A 15,990-nucleotide genomic window follows, 5' to 3' on the forward strand; every position below is an offset into this window, starting at 1 on the left:
GAGCAGCCTTCTCAGAATGAATACAGTCCTTCATAGTCTGCACTTCCTGGGAAATTCACATGACACACAATTCCTGTTACTCAATGCCACCAATGTCAATGTCAGGAAAAAGGGAAAACAGAGCACAGAGGGAGTCCCTAATGAAAAAATCCAGGCTGCCCCTGTTTCCTAGTTCTAATATCAAGCCATTTTCTTTCCTTATTGTATCAAAATGCACTAAACGTTCTCACAGAATAAGAAATTACAGCTACCTGCCTTCAGAAGACTTCAAGCCCAAAGCTGTCTTTGTGAAGGTCCTATGTGAATTTTGTAACTCCATGCACGTAGCATACTGTTTAATGATTTCTAACACTATTTTAGTTGATGCTACAGAATATATGTTCACTTTTGATGGTCTTCAAAACTTCCACTAATCCTTTTTGGGCGTTAAGTCCTAAAAAACGAAAACATTTTCTCAGAGAAGTAGTTATGGCACAAGGCAAGTGCCTAGGTATTTCAGAACGACGAGTGAGTTACTCAAGCCGGGCAAGAAAAGGAAAGCCTTTAAGAAAGAAAGTTGCTCCTGAGGGGGGAAAAATTACAAGAGCCTCTCCTCAAAAGTCTTAGAGACAATAAAAGTAGACACAGGACTAACAAATTTGTACACGAAAGGGGCTTTCTGCTAGCCATCACCACTCCAGTTGAGAAACGCAAACTCCTTTGCGGAAACAGCATCCAAGTTCCCGCTTGCGGCGGGACCTGCGGGTTGGGACGCTGTCCTGCGCTTGCGCGTTGTTTACTTACACATTATTGGCTGTCTCAAGGCGGCGCCATCACTGGTTACCAGTTGGCGCCTGTCTTTGCCAGTAGGCCAGGGGGTCCTCAGCGTGCGGGAGGTGCGTGCATATGGGAGAAACTGAGGCTCCGTGGAAATCTGAGATAGAAAAACCTTCCTGGACAAGTCTTGTTCTAAACACCATGGAGTGCGAATTCGACGTGGCGAATTTGGAGGGCGGCGAATTTGCTCCGCCCTTTCCTCCAGCATAAGAAATTAAGCTGGCCTTCGGAGTGCGCACTAGCCCGAGGGCTTAAATCCCAGCGTGGACTGTTAACCGCCGCCAGGACTCGGTGAGTTGACCCCAACTGTGGCTTCAGACACATTCTGACATCTCCACCCAGCAAGACATTTTAATCTGAGACACAGAATTAGTAAACGTGCGGCTGACCCTCAGTGGGCTTCCACTGACAATTCGGCCCTCCTAAAATCTAGTGCGAAAGGGGACAGCAATTTCCTCCAGTGTTTTAGACAGATTCTCAAACTCCTGTGGCTTCTCTTTATAATGCGGAGAAGAGGTAGCCCCTTGTAAAGTAGATTCACAAGTGGGATGTAAAGGAGTTCAGGTTCATCAACTCTTTTCAGAATGGGGGAAAGACATTTCTTTGAAGGAGTTTGTGCTTTGTTTCCCCGATATTACTAGGTTTATATCCTGACCAACCACAGGTTCTAGAGAAAGATGGATCATTAAATTCAACAACCTTTCCCCCCCTTTTTATTAAACAGGCACATCATGACCATTATGTTGACATTTGATTAGCTATTAGTTTGTTACTAAGAAGGAGAACTGGATTCTTGACCTAATTCTGTCATTCCTTTCCTTTCACAAAGTGGCTTTACACTCGAGTAAAATCTTGAGCTGCACTTTTACTGTTCAGGTTAGATAGATATAAAATGTTGTTAGGTTTGGTTGTTTAAATTTACTGTTGAAAATTTTAAAGTGGCTGGGAAATAACTTTGTGTTGTCTGTCCACATGTTAAATGACTATACGTCTCCTAAGTTGATGAAATCAGACAGGATTTCAAAGGAAGAATCATACGTTGTTTTAAGTATGGGTATTTTCCCCCTTTAGGTATGTTAAATCAACTTGGAGTGTGTATGTAATTTCTCAGCCCCTTGCTAGGCAGATGAAGCCACTGCCCCAGCTTCTTGAAGTCCAGCCTTCCCTGATTCATACTTTCATCATTTCCTCATTGCCGCCCCACCCAAGGAGAGCCAGCCAGCTCAGTTCAACATTCACATCTATCTGTGCGTGAGCCCTGACTTGCCTTCTCAGCATTATTTTCTACAGTTCTAAATACAAATCATGTGCTCCTGTCAAACTAGCTTCTTGCTTTCCTTGAAGGAGGCACGGTACAAATGATTAGTCAGGAGACAGCTGTTAGCCACAGTCTACACCTTACTCATGCTGATCCCCCAGCTGGCGAGCATCTCCTTCATTTCTACCTGGCAAAAGTCTCCCCACCCCACAAGCCTCAACACAAGGGCTGCATTCTCTATGATCTTTCCGATGGAGGGAGGTCTTTTCGATATTTGAACCCCTACAGCACATAATAAGCTCTCCACAAAAAATTGTTGAATAAATGATATTTCCTTTTCCCTTCATTCATCCATCCACCCATCCATCTGATCAGATATTTATTGAACATCCACTATATGCCAAGCACATGCAGTTGGTAAAATCTGGCTCTGAAGCTTATTATGGTATTGCAGTTCTCTGCCCTCGTGGGGAAGGATATATTCTTATCATCCAGGAACACTTCTTGTTGTCATTACCAACAATTCCATTATGTCTTAAGTTGCCTCCTCATTGGCAAATCTAGCAGTGCATGTCAAAGTTCTGCATTTGTGCACTAAATACACGTCTAGCCTTGTCTTATCCTTTCTATTTCTATTTTTATTTGCCTCAGTTCCTCACTTAATCTTTCTGTATTGTATGTATTTTTATAGCCACCTGAAGTCCTCTTGAAATGAAGCAGAGTGCTAATAAAGAGCATACAATTAAAAAAAATCAAGTACTTGCCTCCAAATCATAAATCCACATGATGAAATCTCACTGAAAGAGCTCTTGCTACAGAGGAGTCAGTAAAATAGAGGTCTTTCTTGGACTCTGTTCAAGGGGCTAAGTTTCTGAGGTAACTATAGGGTGATCTTACTTATAACGTGGTCCCACAAATATGGTCTTAAGAAAATTAATTAGGAAACGCTACTATAATCATTCTGGTGGCTTCTGGTATTTGAAAACTGCATTGTGAAATCTAGGAGTGTTTCACAGAGGCTGGGAAACATGAGGGAAAAACATGTCTATTTATCTTGAAAAACTTTTTCTATCATATTGACTAACTTTTTTTAAAAGCCAAGGTCACTGGTGAAATGACTAATCAACTTTAGAGCAATAAGGAGAGCAAAGCTTAAAAAAATATAGAGGTGCTACTGGTGAGAAATGACTCCTGAAATGAGAATGATTTAGAGAAGGCCTTCAAGAAATCAGTACCAACGGGGTTTACCAAAGCATGCCTTCTCTCTTCTCATGCTGCAGAAACTGCATACATCTGCCACCAGACAATGGTTACGCTAGTACCTACACCTTACTAGCAAAAGGAAGCTCTTTCACTCACGTTAGGATTTTGTTATTTTTGTATTCATATTTCTCTTTGAACGCTTTTAAGGAATACAGCCCCATCCCATCTGTCTGGATGTGTCTCAGGTTTAACAGGTTATGTTTAAATTAGGCAGATTTGTTGAGTCCTAAGACCAGTTCGAAACTTTGTTTTCACAAAAATTACTGATAGCGAATTTAATCCCCAAGGATGTATTTCACACACCAGGCACTGTATCTTTATGGTTAATCTTAGGCGAGAGAAAAATGGCATTGCCAAGCCTTAAATTAAAATGAAAAAATGACCTCAGGAAACCAGAGCTCTAAACACTTAATATAGAGGAATGAAAAAGAAGATCTGGAAACAGTAATTATTTGAATTTAAATGGCATACATTGGCTATGGGTGGGATATGCAGTTTATTTAAAAAAAAAAAACTAGTTTCAGTTGATCTTTTAAAAAATATTCTGTTAAAGCCCAGGGCATCAACCAAGAGGACTTGTCAGGTTCGGTTGTTTTATCTACATTTATCAGGCTCTGGTGCTGCTTGTTCCCTGGGCTGTGAGCCTCCAAGGACAGATGTTACATTTCTTTTTATTCGCATTGCTTAAGACTTGATACATTCTTGATCAGTGTTAGTTTTGCATAAAAATGTGCTTTTGCCTCCTGTTTATAATCCTGAAACATGCCAAGGTGGCACAAACCTCAACCTTTAAGAAAGAATAGACTTAAACATTAGTTGATGTTCTGGAAAACTTTTGGCATAACTCTAGATCCAGGAGACAGAGAGAGCAAAGAATTTGCTATTGCGCCTCCCTTTCGGGAAATTCTCACAAAGATTTTAGCTTGATCCAAATTGTGCCTTCACATACATGCGTGCACATCTCAAGGCAGTGTTGGAATCCCTGTAACCCAGGACTAGAATGCATAGACCATGTGTTTTTTTTCTTGTTGCAAATGTTCTCTTCCAGCTTGTTTCAGAGAAAATACCTTTAAGAGCCCCCTCTATGGCCCAGATTTAGACCTTACCAGATTTTTCTCTGGGCCTCAGTGAAACTACTTTGGGAAATAACAGGAAAAATACACATCTAAAAGTGAGCTACTCCAGAGGAATAAGGTTCAGAAGTGAAATGTGACCTCATGGAATGCAGTTACTAAGTAGCTGTGCTTCAATATTTTTGTTTTCAGAGCAGCACCCACCAATCAAGTGGTTGCATATCTCACAAAACTACAGAATTTATAATTTTAGAAATCTGAAGTAGAGTTTGCAATGTGATCTCAGTGGCTGGGTCACTTTGCCTTGTAAAGCTTTTTTATCTGATCGTAAGACAAACAGCCTACTTCTTCAAGGCATACTAGTGCCATGAAATCATGCTCCTACTTTGCCCTCTTTCATCATATCACCAGGAGCTTAGAGTCTGGTATAAGAGAAGGCATGACAGAGAGTTAATTTTTGCCAATGCCCTTCTGGCCTTCACTGCAAGAGATGGTTATTCAGTTTTTTTTTTTTTCCCTGGGCATTTAAGTAGAGCTTTGATGGTGCTTCTCACCATATTATTGGGTCTGCATGACTGCTTTATGGTGCGTCTGAAATCTTTGGGGTCATGGTCTCAGAGTCCCTGACCTTTGCTGTGTCCTAAAGTTCTAGTTGGGAGATTGTGAGAACCTTGGCGAAGGACAAGAGGCATGCATCTCCATGAATTTGTTTTTGTGAGATTGCAGGACACAATGTGGCTTGCTGAGGAAGTGCCACGTGCCACCTGGCCTCAGGGAGCAGCTCTCAGCCCAGCACGCTGAAACAGAGCTTTGCCCTTGTGGTCTCAGGTGGTTGAAATGCTGCCTTGTGCCCACCCCTGCCTGCTTTGGCACATCTCCAGGAGGAGCTGCAGCCTCAGTGTGGTCCAAGAAGTTTACTCCCTGCTTCCTGGGGCCTTAGTAAGAAGCGAAAAGATTCAACCAGCAAAGCGAAGGCCTGGGAAACGTTTGCTGCCATCAGCTCTGATGGTTGCACCTAAGGTAGAACTTCTTGTAGCTTCTTGTTTAGCTTTTTTGTTTTTGTTTCTTACAAGGGGACCAGCTATGGGACCTGGGTTAAGCCCTTCGACAGAACCATCCTGAAGAGCAGAAGTGGCAAATGACAGGCTATGACTGGGGACTGACTTTGGGGAAGGCTGGGTTTTTGCAATGAGAGCCAAAGACGTTTCCACCTTCTAGCCCACAGGTTAAGTTACTGAAAATAAATCACCATCATTTCTACACATTTCTTGCGTGTTTGCTCCTACTCTGGAGAGTAATCTAACTCATCATTGGCAATCAGGGCCTCTGAGTTCTGTTTGTGTTTGCTTTTGCTCTTCGCCTTGCTGCTCGTCTGGGTGTTTGCCTGTGCATCTGACATCTGCTGGTAATAGAAGCCTTTGTCTTCGGCAGGCCCGCCCCAGTTCTCCTGGCTCTCGCCCTCTGTGGCATAGGAGAAACCTTCTTCCACCGAGAAGGGGTCGTCCACGTCGTAACGCTGGTACGTGCTTTGGTGCAGGGCTTCTTCTCGGGCGCTGATTTCCAGGGTGCTGTTCCAGATGCCGTACCCAAAATAAATGAGCATACCTGTAGGTGGGAGGTGGGGGGAAGCACAAGTGGGATAAGCAGTTGCTTTGGGATCTGTGGGTCAAGCAGGGAGCTCACTCTCAATCGTGAAAGCAGAGCTGGTGCTGGTTGTGTTTTCTTTGGTCTGTACAGTGTACTGAAAAGACTCGAATTAGATGCTGTTTAAAAATTGGGAGATCTTGCATTAAGCAACCCATATTTACAGCTTCCCCTAAAAAAGTCAGAAGGACTGACAACACTGTACCCACATTCCGATATGGAAACGTTTGGCTGAGGTGAGAACTGGCTGCCTCTTTAGTTAGGATATGGGCTCTTGAGGTCACCTCAGTCCCCCCTCCCCTGTTGACATCTAGCTCACTGTACTCATGTAGGTGCTCGCCAGGAAATGTGCATTTTCTACTCTGGATTAAATAGTTATAGATCACCAGCAGTGTATTCCCAACCTTCTCATAGCATCTTATTATCCCATACCTGCACTTAGGGACTCCATCTTTTATTTCACCACGTAGCAACATGCATATATGATCCTACGATTTACTTTGCCATTTTTCACTCACCAAAGTCATAATACATTACTGCCACTCAGCTGTCCACTTTCATCTGTGGACTCTCACAGTGTCTAGTGCATGCCACTGTTTCGGCCCTTAGGGTATCTGTTGTGTGCTTATCTGCACAGGGTGGTTCTGTTTTATAGACTCTGCAGAAAACTGGCACTTAATGTTTGTTGAAGGAATGAATGAGAACTCCTGATACGCATGCAGTGTCCAGTGCAACCTTCTCATTCCAAGCGAAGGAAAGAAACCTGCCTTCCTAGTTAATACGTAGCATTAATATGGGCTAATGTTTCATTTCTATTAGAATTTTTAGGAAAAGATATATGAAAATAGTTTGAGAGACCCCATTTTCTACCTTGAAAAGCCCATGAAGGCTCAGGGCCTGGAGCGCTGAGAACTGTAGCCTTGGAGGCCATGGGGCATGATGGTTAAGCGTGCGAGGTCTGGGTTCAAATCATGCCTCTATCACTATTAGCTGTGTAACCCTGGACCAGTTACTGAGCCTCTTTGCGCCTCAGCTTTCTCTTCTAGGAAACCATGAGAGTACTGTACCTATACCTTGGGGTTGCTGTGAGGAGGAAACGAGATAAGCAGTGGTTCTCAACCCTGGCTGCACCTGGAGGGTCACCTGGGGAGTTTTTGCATAATCCTGATACCTGAGCCTCATCCTCTATAGAGATTCTGATTTAATTGGTCTGCAGTGTGACCCAAGCATAGGTGTTTTTAAAGCTTCACAGGTGATTCCAGTGGTCAGCCAAGGCTGAGAACCCCTGAGATCAGGAACATTAAAGCTCGTGACGTGGGAATTCCCTGGCGGTCCAGTGGTTAGGACTCGTCACTTTCACTGTCATGGGCCCGGGTTCGATCCCTGGTCAGGGAACTAAGATCCCACAAACTGCATGGTGTGGCCAGAAAACGAACAAACAAAAAAACAACTCCTGATGCACATGCTTCACTGCCAACTTTGGCCATTTTGTGGCCTGGCCGCTGGGGGCCCCTCGGTTATGCACCCTCCTTCCAGGCCCCAACACCCTCTTCTCAGTGGCACTAGCCTCTTTGACTTTGCTAACCCTGTGGGCATCTGCTGGGCTGTTTGCTTAGAACCACAAGGTGAGGCCTGCTTTCCGCTCTGGTGCTTGAGGTATCCTGCTTCCTTTTGAATTTGCAGTGTGTATTTTTAAGCTTGGATCCCCCCCTCCACCCCCCCCCCCCCCCCCCCCCCCGCCATCCCCCAGTGAAATCAACTTTCCAGGAGCCAAAGTAAGCAGAGATTTATAGTCCTAATTGGTAATAAATCCTGGAGTTAATCATTTGCAGACGTAGCTATTCTGAAATAGCCACTTCATTTGTTCTGAGCATGGCTCTTTACTCTTTCTTGTCTGGGGTGGGTGTGGCCATGGGGGATAGTTATTATCCTTGTGTAGAACAAGGCACCAAACTGAGGCCTCTCTTAAAAGGACCAGCATGCTGCTTCTTGGAGAATGCCTCTGTTGGAAGCATGTTTGTTTCAGGAGACTAGGTTTATCGTCAGGCACACACCTCCTTATGCCCAGTTTTTTTTTCTTGCTACCTTTTCTCTTAGACATACAGACAGGTGCCAAAGCTTGTCTTCTCCTTCAGCTTGGTATCTATTACATCAATTCTTTCCTCTTTGATCCCCTTCTCGGATCCTATTTATAAGCATGTTATTTCCCTACTAAACTTAATACCATTTTTTCTTTCCCCCTTTGCCCCTAGCTTCTCTCTTCTGTACTATACGGGTCATCATTTGAGCACTGGTTTGACATCTATTCTGACAAACCTTCCCCTGTCCCCACCAAGTATTGGGGTGTCAGGTAGATCGGTTAATGGGAATTCTCTGGGAGCCTTGGCGTGATTACTCATAGGATCATAGATATTTAGAGCTGGAAAAGAGTCTATGTCATTTACCTATTTGAATACCTTCATTTTACAGACGAAGAAATGGAGGCTGGGAAAGACTGAGTCACAGCAGTAGCATTCCATGAGGATAGAGAGAAGGCTCTAGCTTATTCAGCCCTTCACACCCCCTCCACTGCTGCGTTATAGACTGTGCCTAGCGCAAAAATATTTGGTACAAGTTAGGTTCTATCTGGGGAGTGGCTGGGTCTGGAAGGAACATGAGTGTGTGTGTGTGTGTGTGTGTGTGTGTGTGTGTCTGTACACAAATGTGTCGACTGTGATTACTTTGGGAAAGCAATGCATGGACACCTACCACATAAATATTTATGGGCCTTCTAATGTTTGCTCTGAGCCCCCTACAGTTTCAAAGGTGTGTCACTCTGTCTTCAAAAATACATTTCAAATATGAGTGCTGTGAACCAAGAATCGACTGTGTGTATCGGCCTGACAGCATGAACAGCCGGCTTGGGCACATGCGTTCTCCTAGGGCTTGGCGTTCTGTCTGCCTTTATCCTTCTCCCTGGCCCTTGAATCAGTTCAGGAAAAGTGGTGTGAGGCAGAGAAGGACTGGAGAAAAGGAAGAATGGAGGAGGACAAAGGAACAGAGGGGAACAAATGAGCGGGGGCGGAGAGAAGAGAGAAACATGTATTACCATCTGTCACACATAAACAAGGGCTTTGTGTTGGAGGAGTAAACAGAGCTGCTAAAAGCCTCCTGTGTAGAAGCAGGGTGTTTTGTTTCTGCTCCTTTTTTCAGTTGGCCTAGAGAGGGAAGCATGAGGTCGTTTCTGAAAAATCTGTGGGGAGCTTCTGGGAATCCTGAATCATCTGAACAAAACTTCACACAACCCCTCTGGGTGCTGAGGTCCTACAGTGATGCATCCTTTATGTCACACCTTTCTCCCAAGGAACACAAAATGTTTTACAAATGTTGTCTTGTTTAGACTCCTCCTGGCCTGTTTCAGAATGGTGTGTGTGTGTGTGGGGGGTTAAGGTTATGTGCGTTTCACAGGCTGGAAACTGCGGCCCAAGGCGAAATACAGGACTTTCCACAGCTACACAGTCAGTGTTTAGGTAGTGTTCAGACTGTGGATCCTTCCGGGTCCTCCATGTCATAATCCAGGCTGCTTTCAATTGTTATTTCTCCCACCTACCAGGGGTGGCTGGGAGGTATAGACTAATTGGAAGCAATTTTGCTGAACTTTACTTTTGAAGAATTTAAAACATACAGAAGTGGAGAGAATAGTATAAAAAAGCCTATGTATTCATTGCTAGCCCGCTCCCTCCCCCCTACTACTTTGTCTTTAGATTATTTTGAAACAAATCCCTTTCATCCTGTTTCATCTGTAAATGTTTCAGTATGTATCTGTAAAATAGACTCCTTTAAAAACCTTAACTTAGTATCATTATCACATCTAAAAACTGATAATAATTTCTTAATATGGAGCTTCCCTGGTGGTGCAGTGGTTGAGAATCTGCCTACCAATTCAGGGGACACGGGGCCCTGGTCTGGGAAAATCCCACACGCTGTGGAGCAACTAAGCACGTACGCCACAGCTACTGAGCCTGCGCTCTAGAGCCCGCGAGCCACAGCTACTGAAGCCCTCGCGCCACAACTACTGAAGCCCGTGTGCCTAGAGCCCATGCTCTGCAACGAGAAGCCACCGCAATGTGAAGCCCATGCACCACAGCAAAGAGTGGCCCCCGCTCGCCACAACTAAAAAGAAAGCCCGCGTGCAGCAACGAAGACCCAATGCAGCCAAAAATACATAAAGAAATAAATTTATTAAAAAAAAAGAAATTTATTTTAAAAATTCCTTAATATCATCTGATATCCAGCAGCATTAAAATTTCCCCAAATTATTATGTTTGGATAAACTCTTCACTTATTGAAACTATACACTTACTTCAATGATGCCATCATTGCTTGAAATAGTTTTTGGGTCCTGTCATTTAGGTTGTCACTGGGATTGGGTTTACTCTTTTGTAAACCCTTACAGATGGCAAAGTTTTATCTTTTGAAAGTAGGTTTGCTTTTAGCGTAAGCCAGAAGTCATTTGGAACCAAGCCTCAAGAAGAAGATGGCTGATTGATAAATAATATTACTTATTCTATTTGGGTACTTAATTCTCCAGTTCCATAAAAACTTAGATCCACTGCTTTGTAGTTATACATCTGATACCTGAATGAATGAAAGGCAGGCGTGATGTTAAAAATCAGAAGGGAATCAGCTTTTGTGTTGCAGCAGGGTCTTGGAGGCCCCCCTGCTGGGCTGGAGTTATTTTTTTAGTTGCTGGATCGTGGAGGGGAGGGACCACTCAAGGCAGTGACTAGTTAGCAGCAGGCACAGACGTGTTTCAGTATTTTAACAGCAGACACGGCTGTACTGGGCACCCAGTAATGGCAGTGAGTCCCGTGAGAGGCTGTTTGCGCTGAAGGGACATATTCAAAGGGAGGCTCTGGCTTCTTTTCTGGACAGAAGTTCCCGGGTGGAGAATACGCCTGCCATGTTGTGTTCATCTTGTCTAGCCTGAGAGGTTCGGGCTAGATAAGATGAGGAATCATGCCTTCAGCAATTGAACGGGCTTTCTTTATGTAACAGTACCTTGTGATCAGAAGGCCCTTTATACAAACACACTTCCTTGTCCATCATCCAGAGGAGCTAAGAAGTGTGCAATATGCAGGGATTGAACTGGCACCAGAACTCACATCTCTTGCGTCTAAATGGAGGGCCGCCCCCATCCTACCCCGGGGCCTCCAGAGAGCTTTTCGGGATGCCAGGTTGCCTTCACGAGATCGGGGCACCTCAGTGTCAGCTGGCGAAACACCTACTTACTCCACTAGTCTCAGTCCATCCTGTGCAAATTAAGCAAATGACCTCAAACCTACAAGTGAGAGGGGTAGGGGTAGGGGGTCCTCTGAATCATATGGGAGAAATCCAGAACAAAAGCTCAATGCTGAAAAGAGCCCGGGTGACCTGGGTCTAGACAGATTTCCAGTCCTGCAGGAACAAGCTCAGGTTATGAAGAAGGTCCCTGACCTCTGGGGTCCCCCAGGAGCTGCCTGTCCTCTGAACATGGCTCCACGCTCAGGGCCAAAAGAGGCGGGCCACCTGACCTCAGGCTGGGTGGAACAGCCTCTTCCTGGGGCACGTTTTCCAGCAGGAAGCCCTGCCCGCTGAAGGTAACGAGGCGCTTTGTTATGCCAGGAGGCTTTTTTATTTTTACTACTCTGGGATCAACTTTCCAAAACAGACACTTGCCAATGCAGAAATGAAGATGGTAATGAGAAGGTGGCCTCCCATCCAGCACAGTCCCCGCCAGCTCCCACTTTGCTGGTTATTTTTTAAATACTCACAAGCCCTGTTGATTATAATAACAGTAAGGTTTGTTTAACATGGTGTGGCCAGGAAGAGCAGGCTCAGGATGGAATGGGGACCGGGGGAGCTTCTCTTCTGGCCCTGCAGCTGATCTAACGTAAAGTCACATTCTTTATGCCTCAGTTTCCCACCTGCAAAATGGAGCTGGAGACCCTCATGTTATTTGTTGAGTATAATGGCTGTGAGACAGAATGCAATCTTGTCTAAAGACATATTAAGAAGCCCAGTAATCCAAGCCAACAGTTCCACCTCTAACTCAACAGAAGCCCAAGGGAAACGTGTCTGAGTGTCCACTGAAAACATGTACAAGAATGTTCGTAGCAGCTCTGCTCCTAATGGCCCTGACTGGAAACACGCTAAATATCCATGGACACCAGGATGGATAAATACATTGTGGTGTATCAACACAGTGGAATGCTAGACAGCAAGGAGCATGAACAAACTAAAACTAGAAGCACGAGTCGGATGCATCTCACAAATGGAATGCTGAGGGAAAGAAGCCCATCACCACTCTTTCACAGCGCTGTCTGTTAAGGGTGCACGGCACACACCCGCTCCAGGGCCTTCCACTGCCATGGTCTCCTCTGCCTTCATTCTCAGCCAGGTGTCTCCCTGTGTATCCCAGCACCTCTGCCAGCAGGCAGCGTCAGCTGCTGAACGATTCACCTCCTCCCTCCCTCCCTCTTGGAATCGCCCTGGCCTTGTGGCCATCCTCACTCTGGCCTCCGTGATTTTTCTTGCTCTTCTGAGCATGATTTTGATGTTGAAGCTGCCAGTTGTTTTCTTGTTTCCTTCAAGGAGAATGTCAAACTTATTTATGGGACATATCATCAGGAATTTGTTTATCTTGGTGCCCTGTCAGGTCGAATTCATGGCCCCCTTCTCTCCCTCCTCTTCCCTTCATCACAGTGGCTGCTTTGGATCAGTTTCCAATAGGATTTCAGATGAGAGCTCAGGCGAAGACCGTAAAGTATGCCTTCTCTTTGGGATAGTGATGGTTTAGTACAGGATTTATGAAGGCCATTGCGCAAATCACAAGTCCTATCTGTTCTCTAAAGCTATAGACGGTAATTTGTTTTCCTCAGAGGGACTGAAAAAATTCCAGATGAAAACTTGACAGACTCCAGAGTAAGGGCGCCCACAGCTGGTCTAACAGATGATTCATTTACAGTAAAGGCCCACAGGGACCAGTAGACCTGACACATGCCTGGAAAATACCATTGTATAGTGTTCTTACTGGTCCCTCCTAGTTTCATATTCCCTGAGCCCCTGCCCAACCCCTGAGGTATTCCTTTACAAAACTGCATCATCGAAGAGAAAAGGTATATGAAGGCCGCTTTGTGGTCATTTTGTTGGGGATTATTAAACATTTGCTATTTGTGTTATTTCTCTTGTCAAAAGGAAAATAAACAAGTGCTGGGTGTCTAGTTAGGACCGTGCCTCGTTTCTCGCTGTGAGTTGTGCTCTCAAAAGCTTAGCAAAACGTTGTTACAAAAATGCTGTAATTAAGATTCATTTAGAGAAATTTGGGTAAAAAAAATGTGTTTAAGAAGATTATCAAGTTATGACTCAGCCTAACCATGTAAATCTTTTAAAAAAGTATCAGAAGTTTCATAAGAAGCTCCATTTAGAAACCTCTCTACTGTTCTCCCCAGGAAACTTATATTATGAATAGAGAGATTAAGAAGAATAATCTGACATTTTGGAGGCTCAGATGTTTAGAGATAGGATATTTATCCTACAAGATAGGATATTTATTCTACAAGATAGTTAAAAATTTTACAAGCCAATTTGGGGTTGTGGTATGGATATATTTTATATATCCCAAAATAGGGAGTTTTGTAATTAAATTATCTGCCCTTCTTGCTAATATCTTCTTATTCTTCTCTCTAGATCAGTGGCTCTCAAATTTGAGCATGCATCAGAATTACCTGGGGGGCTTGTTAAAATCTAAATTGCCCTCAGAGATTCTGATTCTATCTGTAGGTCTGGGATGGGCTCTGAAATCGCATTTCTAACTAGTTTCCACATAATATTGATGCTGCTGGTCTGGGACCACACTTTGAGAACCACTGTTCTAGATCATTGTAAACCTGGCTGCACATTAAAATTACCTAAGAGAGTTTTAAAAATACCCAATAGTTGGCCATACCAGACCAATTGAATCAGAACATCTCTGTGAGGGGATCCTGGTCATAGAATGTTTCAGAAGCAACTCTCACGATTCTGTTGTGTAGTCAAGGTTGAGAATCATTGTTCTAGGCGAAACTTACTTATATTCCAGCCTTCAAAGATCATGATACCAAAGCAGTTAATAGCTAGCAGTTGGGTGCTTCTTAAACTGCAGGCTTCATTGCCCTCTGTCTGGCCAGCCCAAGCTGCAGGGTGGCATCCTCCCATGCCAAGGAGTATCAGTTCCTGGAGCTAGTTTGAAGTTTGTGCTATCAGCAAGATTACAGAAGGTTCTCTGGGAGTTTTCTTCTGCTTGATAACTGGGAAGGCAGCCTGAGTCAGAACACGTTCATGTTGTACTTTGGCATGTGATAGCTAGTCTGGGAGACAATGAATCATTCTAGCTTTTTAAAAGAAAGGCAGCAAAACAATATTTCTTACTGCTTTCTCTGATATTTTCTTATTTAAGCCCCAAACAGCAACTAGATCAAGGCTAAAAGAATTATCTGCATTTTTACAGATGAGAAAACTGAGGCCCAAAGGAGTTAAGTGAACTTCCCAAGGTCACAAGGAAGTGGCAGAGCTGTGAGTGAACTTGGGGCTGTCTGACTCCAAAGGCAATATACACAAATCAATAGATGTGATACACCATATTAACAAATTGAAGAATAAAAGCCATAAGATCATCTCAATAGATGCAGAACAAGCTTTTGATAAAATTCAACACCAATTTACGATAAAAACTCTCCAGAAAGTGGGCATAGAGGGAACCTACCTCAACATAATATAGGCCATGTATGACGAACCTACAGCAAACATTACTCTCAATGGTGAAAAACTGAAAGCATTTCCTCTAAAATTAGGAACAAGACAAGGATATCCACTCTCACCACTATTATTCAACATAGTTTTGGAAGTCCTAGCCATGGCAGTCAGAGAAGAAAAAGAAATAAAAGGAATCCAAACTGGCAAAGAAGAAGTAAAACTGTCACTGTTTGCAGATGACGTTATACTATACATAGAAAATCCTAAAGATGCCACCAGAAAACTACTAGAGCTAATCAATGAACTTAGTAAACTCACAGGATACAAAATTAACACACAGAAATCCTCTTGCACTCCTATACATTAAAAATGAAAATTCAGAAGGAGAAATTAAGGAAACAATCCCATTTACCACTGCAACAAAAGAATAAAATACCTAGGAATAAACCTACCTAAGGAAGCAAAAGACCTGTATGCAGAAAACTATGATACTGATGAAAGAAATCAAAGATGACACAAACAGATGGAGAGATATACCATGTTCTAGGACTGGAAGAATCAACATTGTGAAAGTGACTGTAGTACCCAAAGCAATCTACGGATTCAATGCAATTGCTATCAAATTACCAATGGCATTTTTCACAGAACTAGAGCAAAAATTTTTACAATTTGAATGGAAACACAAAAGACCTCAAATAGCAAAAGCAATCTTGAGGAAAAAAAGAAAAAAAAACAGAGCTGGAGGAATCAGGCTCCCTGATTTCAGACTCTACTACAGGGCTACAGTAATCAAGACAGTATGGTACTGGCACAAAAACAGAAATATAGATCAGTGGAACAAGCTAGAAAGCCCAGAGATAAACCCACACACATATGGTTACCTTATCTTTGACAAAGGAGGCTAGAATATACAATGGAGCAAAGACAGCCTCTTCAATAAGTGGAGCTGGGAAAACTGGACAGCTACATGTAAAAGAATGAAATTAGAACACTTCCTAACACCATTCACAAAAATAAACTCAAAATGGATTAAAGACCTAAACGTAAGGCCAGACACTATAAAACTCTTCGAGGAAAACATAGGCAGAACACTCTTTGACATAAATCGCAGCAAGATCTTTTTTGACCCACCTCCTAGAGTAATGGGAATAAAATCAAAAATAAACAAATGGGACCTAATGAAAT

General features: G+C 43.5%; 1 protein-coding gene across 2 annotated transcripts in view; it reads right to left on the reverse strand.

Moving 5' to 3' along the window:
* Window positions 1-497: 497 nt before the first annotated feature.
* SLC7A14 (solute carrier family 7 member 14) overlaps window positions 498-15,990 on the reverse strand; it is a 123,649-nt gene continuing 108,156 nt past the window's right edge. For both annotated transcript variants that reach the window (XM_004270559.3, XM_049709781.1), the window contains one exon: window positions 498-6,015. In XM_004270559.3, coding sequence (XP_004270607.2) covers window positions 5,693-6,015 — 323 coding nt within the window. In that variant the 3' untranslated portion in view covers window positions 498-5,692. The remainder of the gene's footprint in view (window positions 6,016-15,990) is intronic.

This window comes from Orcinus orca, chromosome 5 (genome assembly GCF_937001465.1).
Source record: "Orcinus orca chromosome 5, mOrcOrc1.1, whole genome shotgun sequence".
NCBI lineage: Eukaryota > Metazoa > Chordata > Mammalia > Artiodactyla > Delphinidae > Orcinus > Orcinus orca.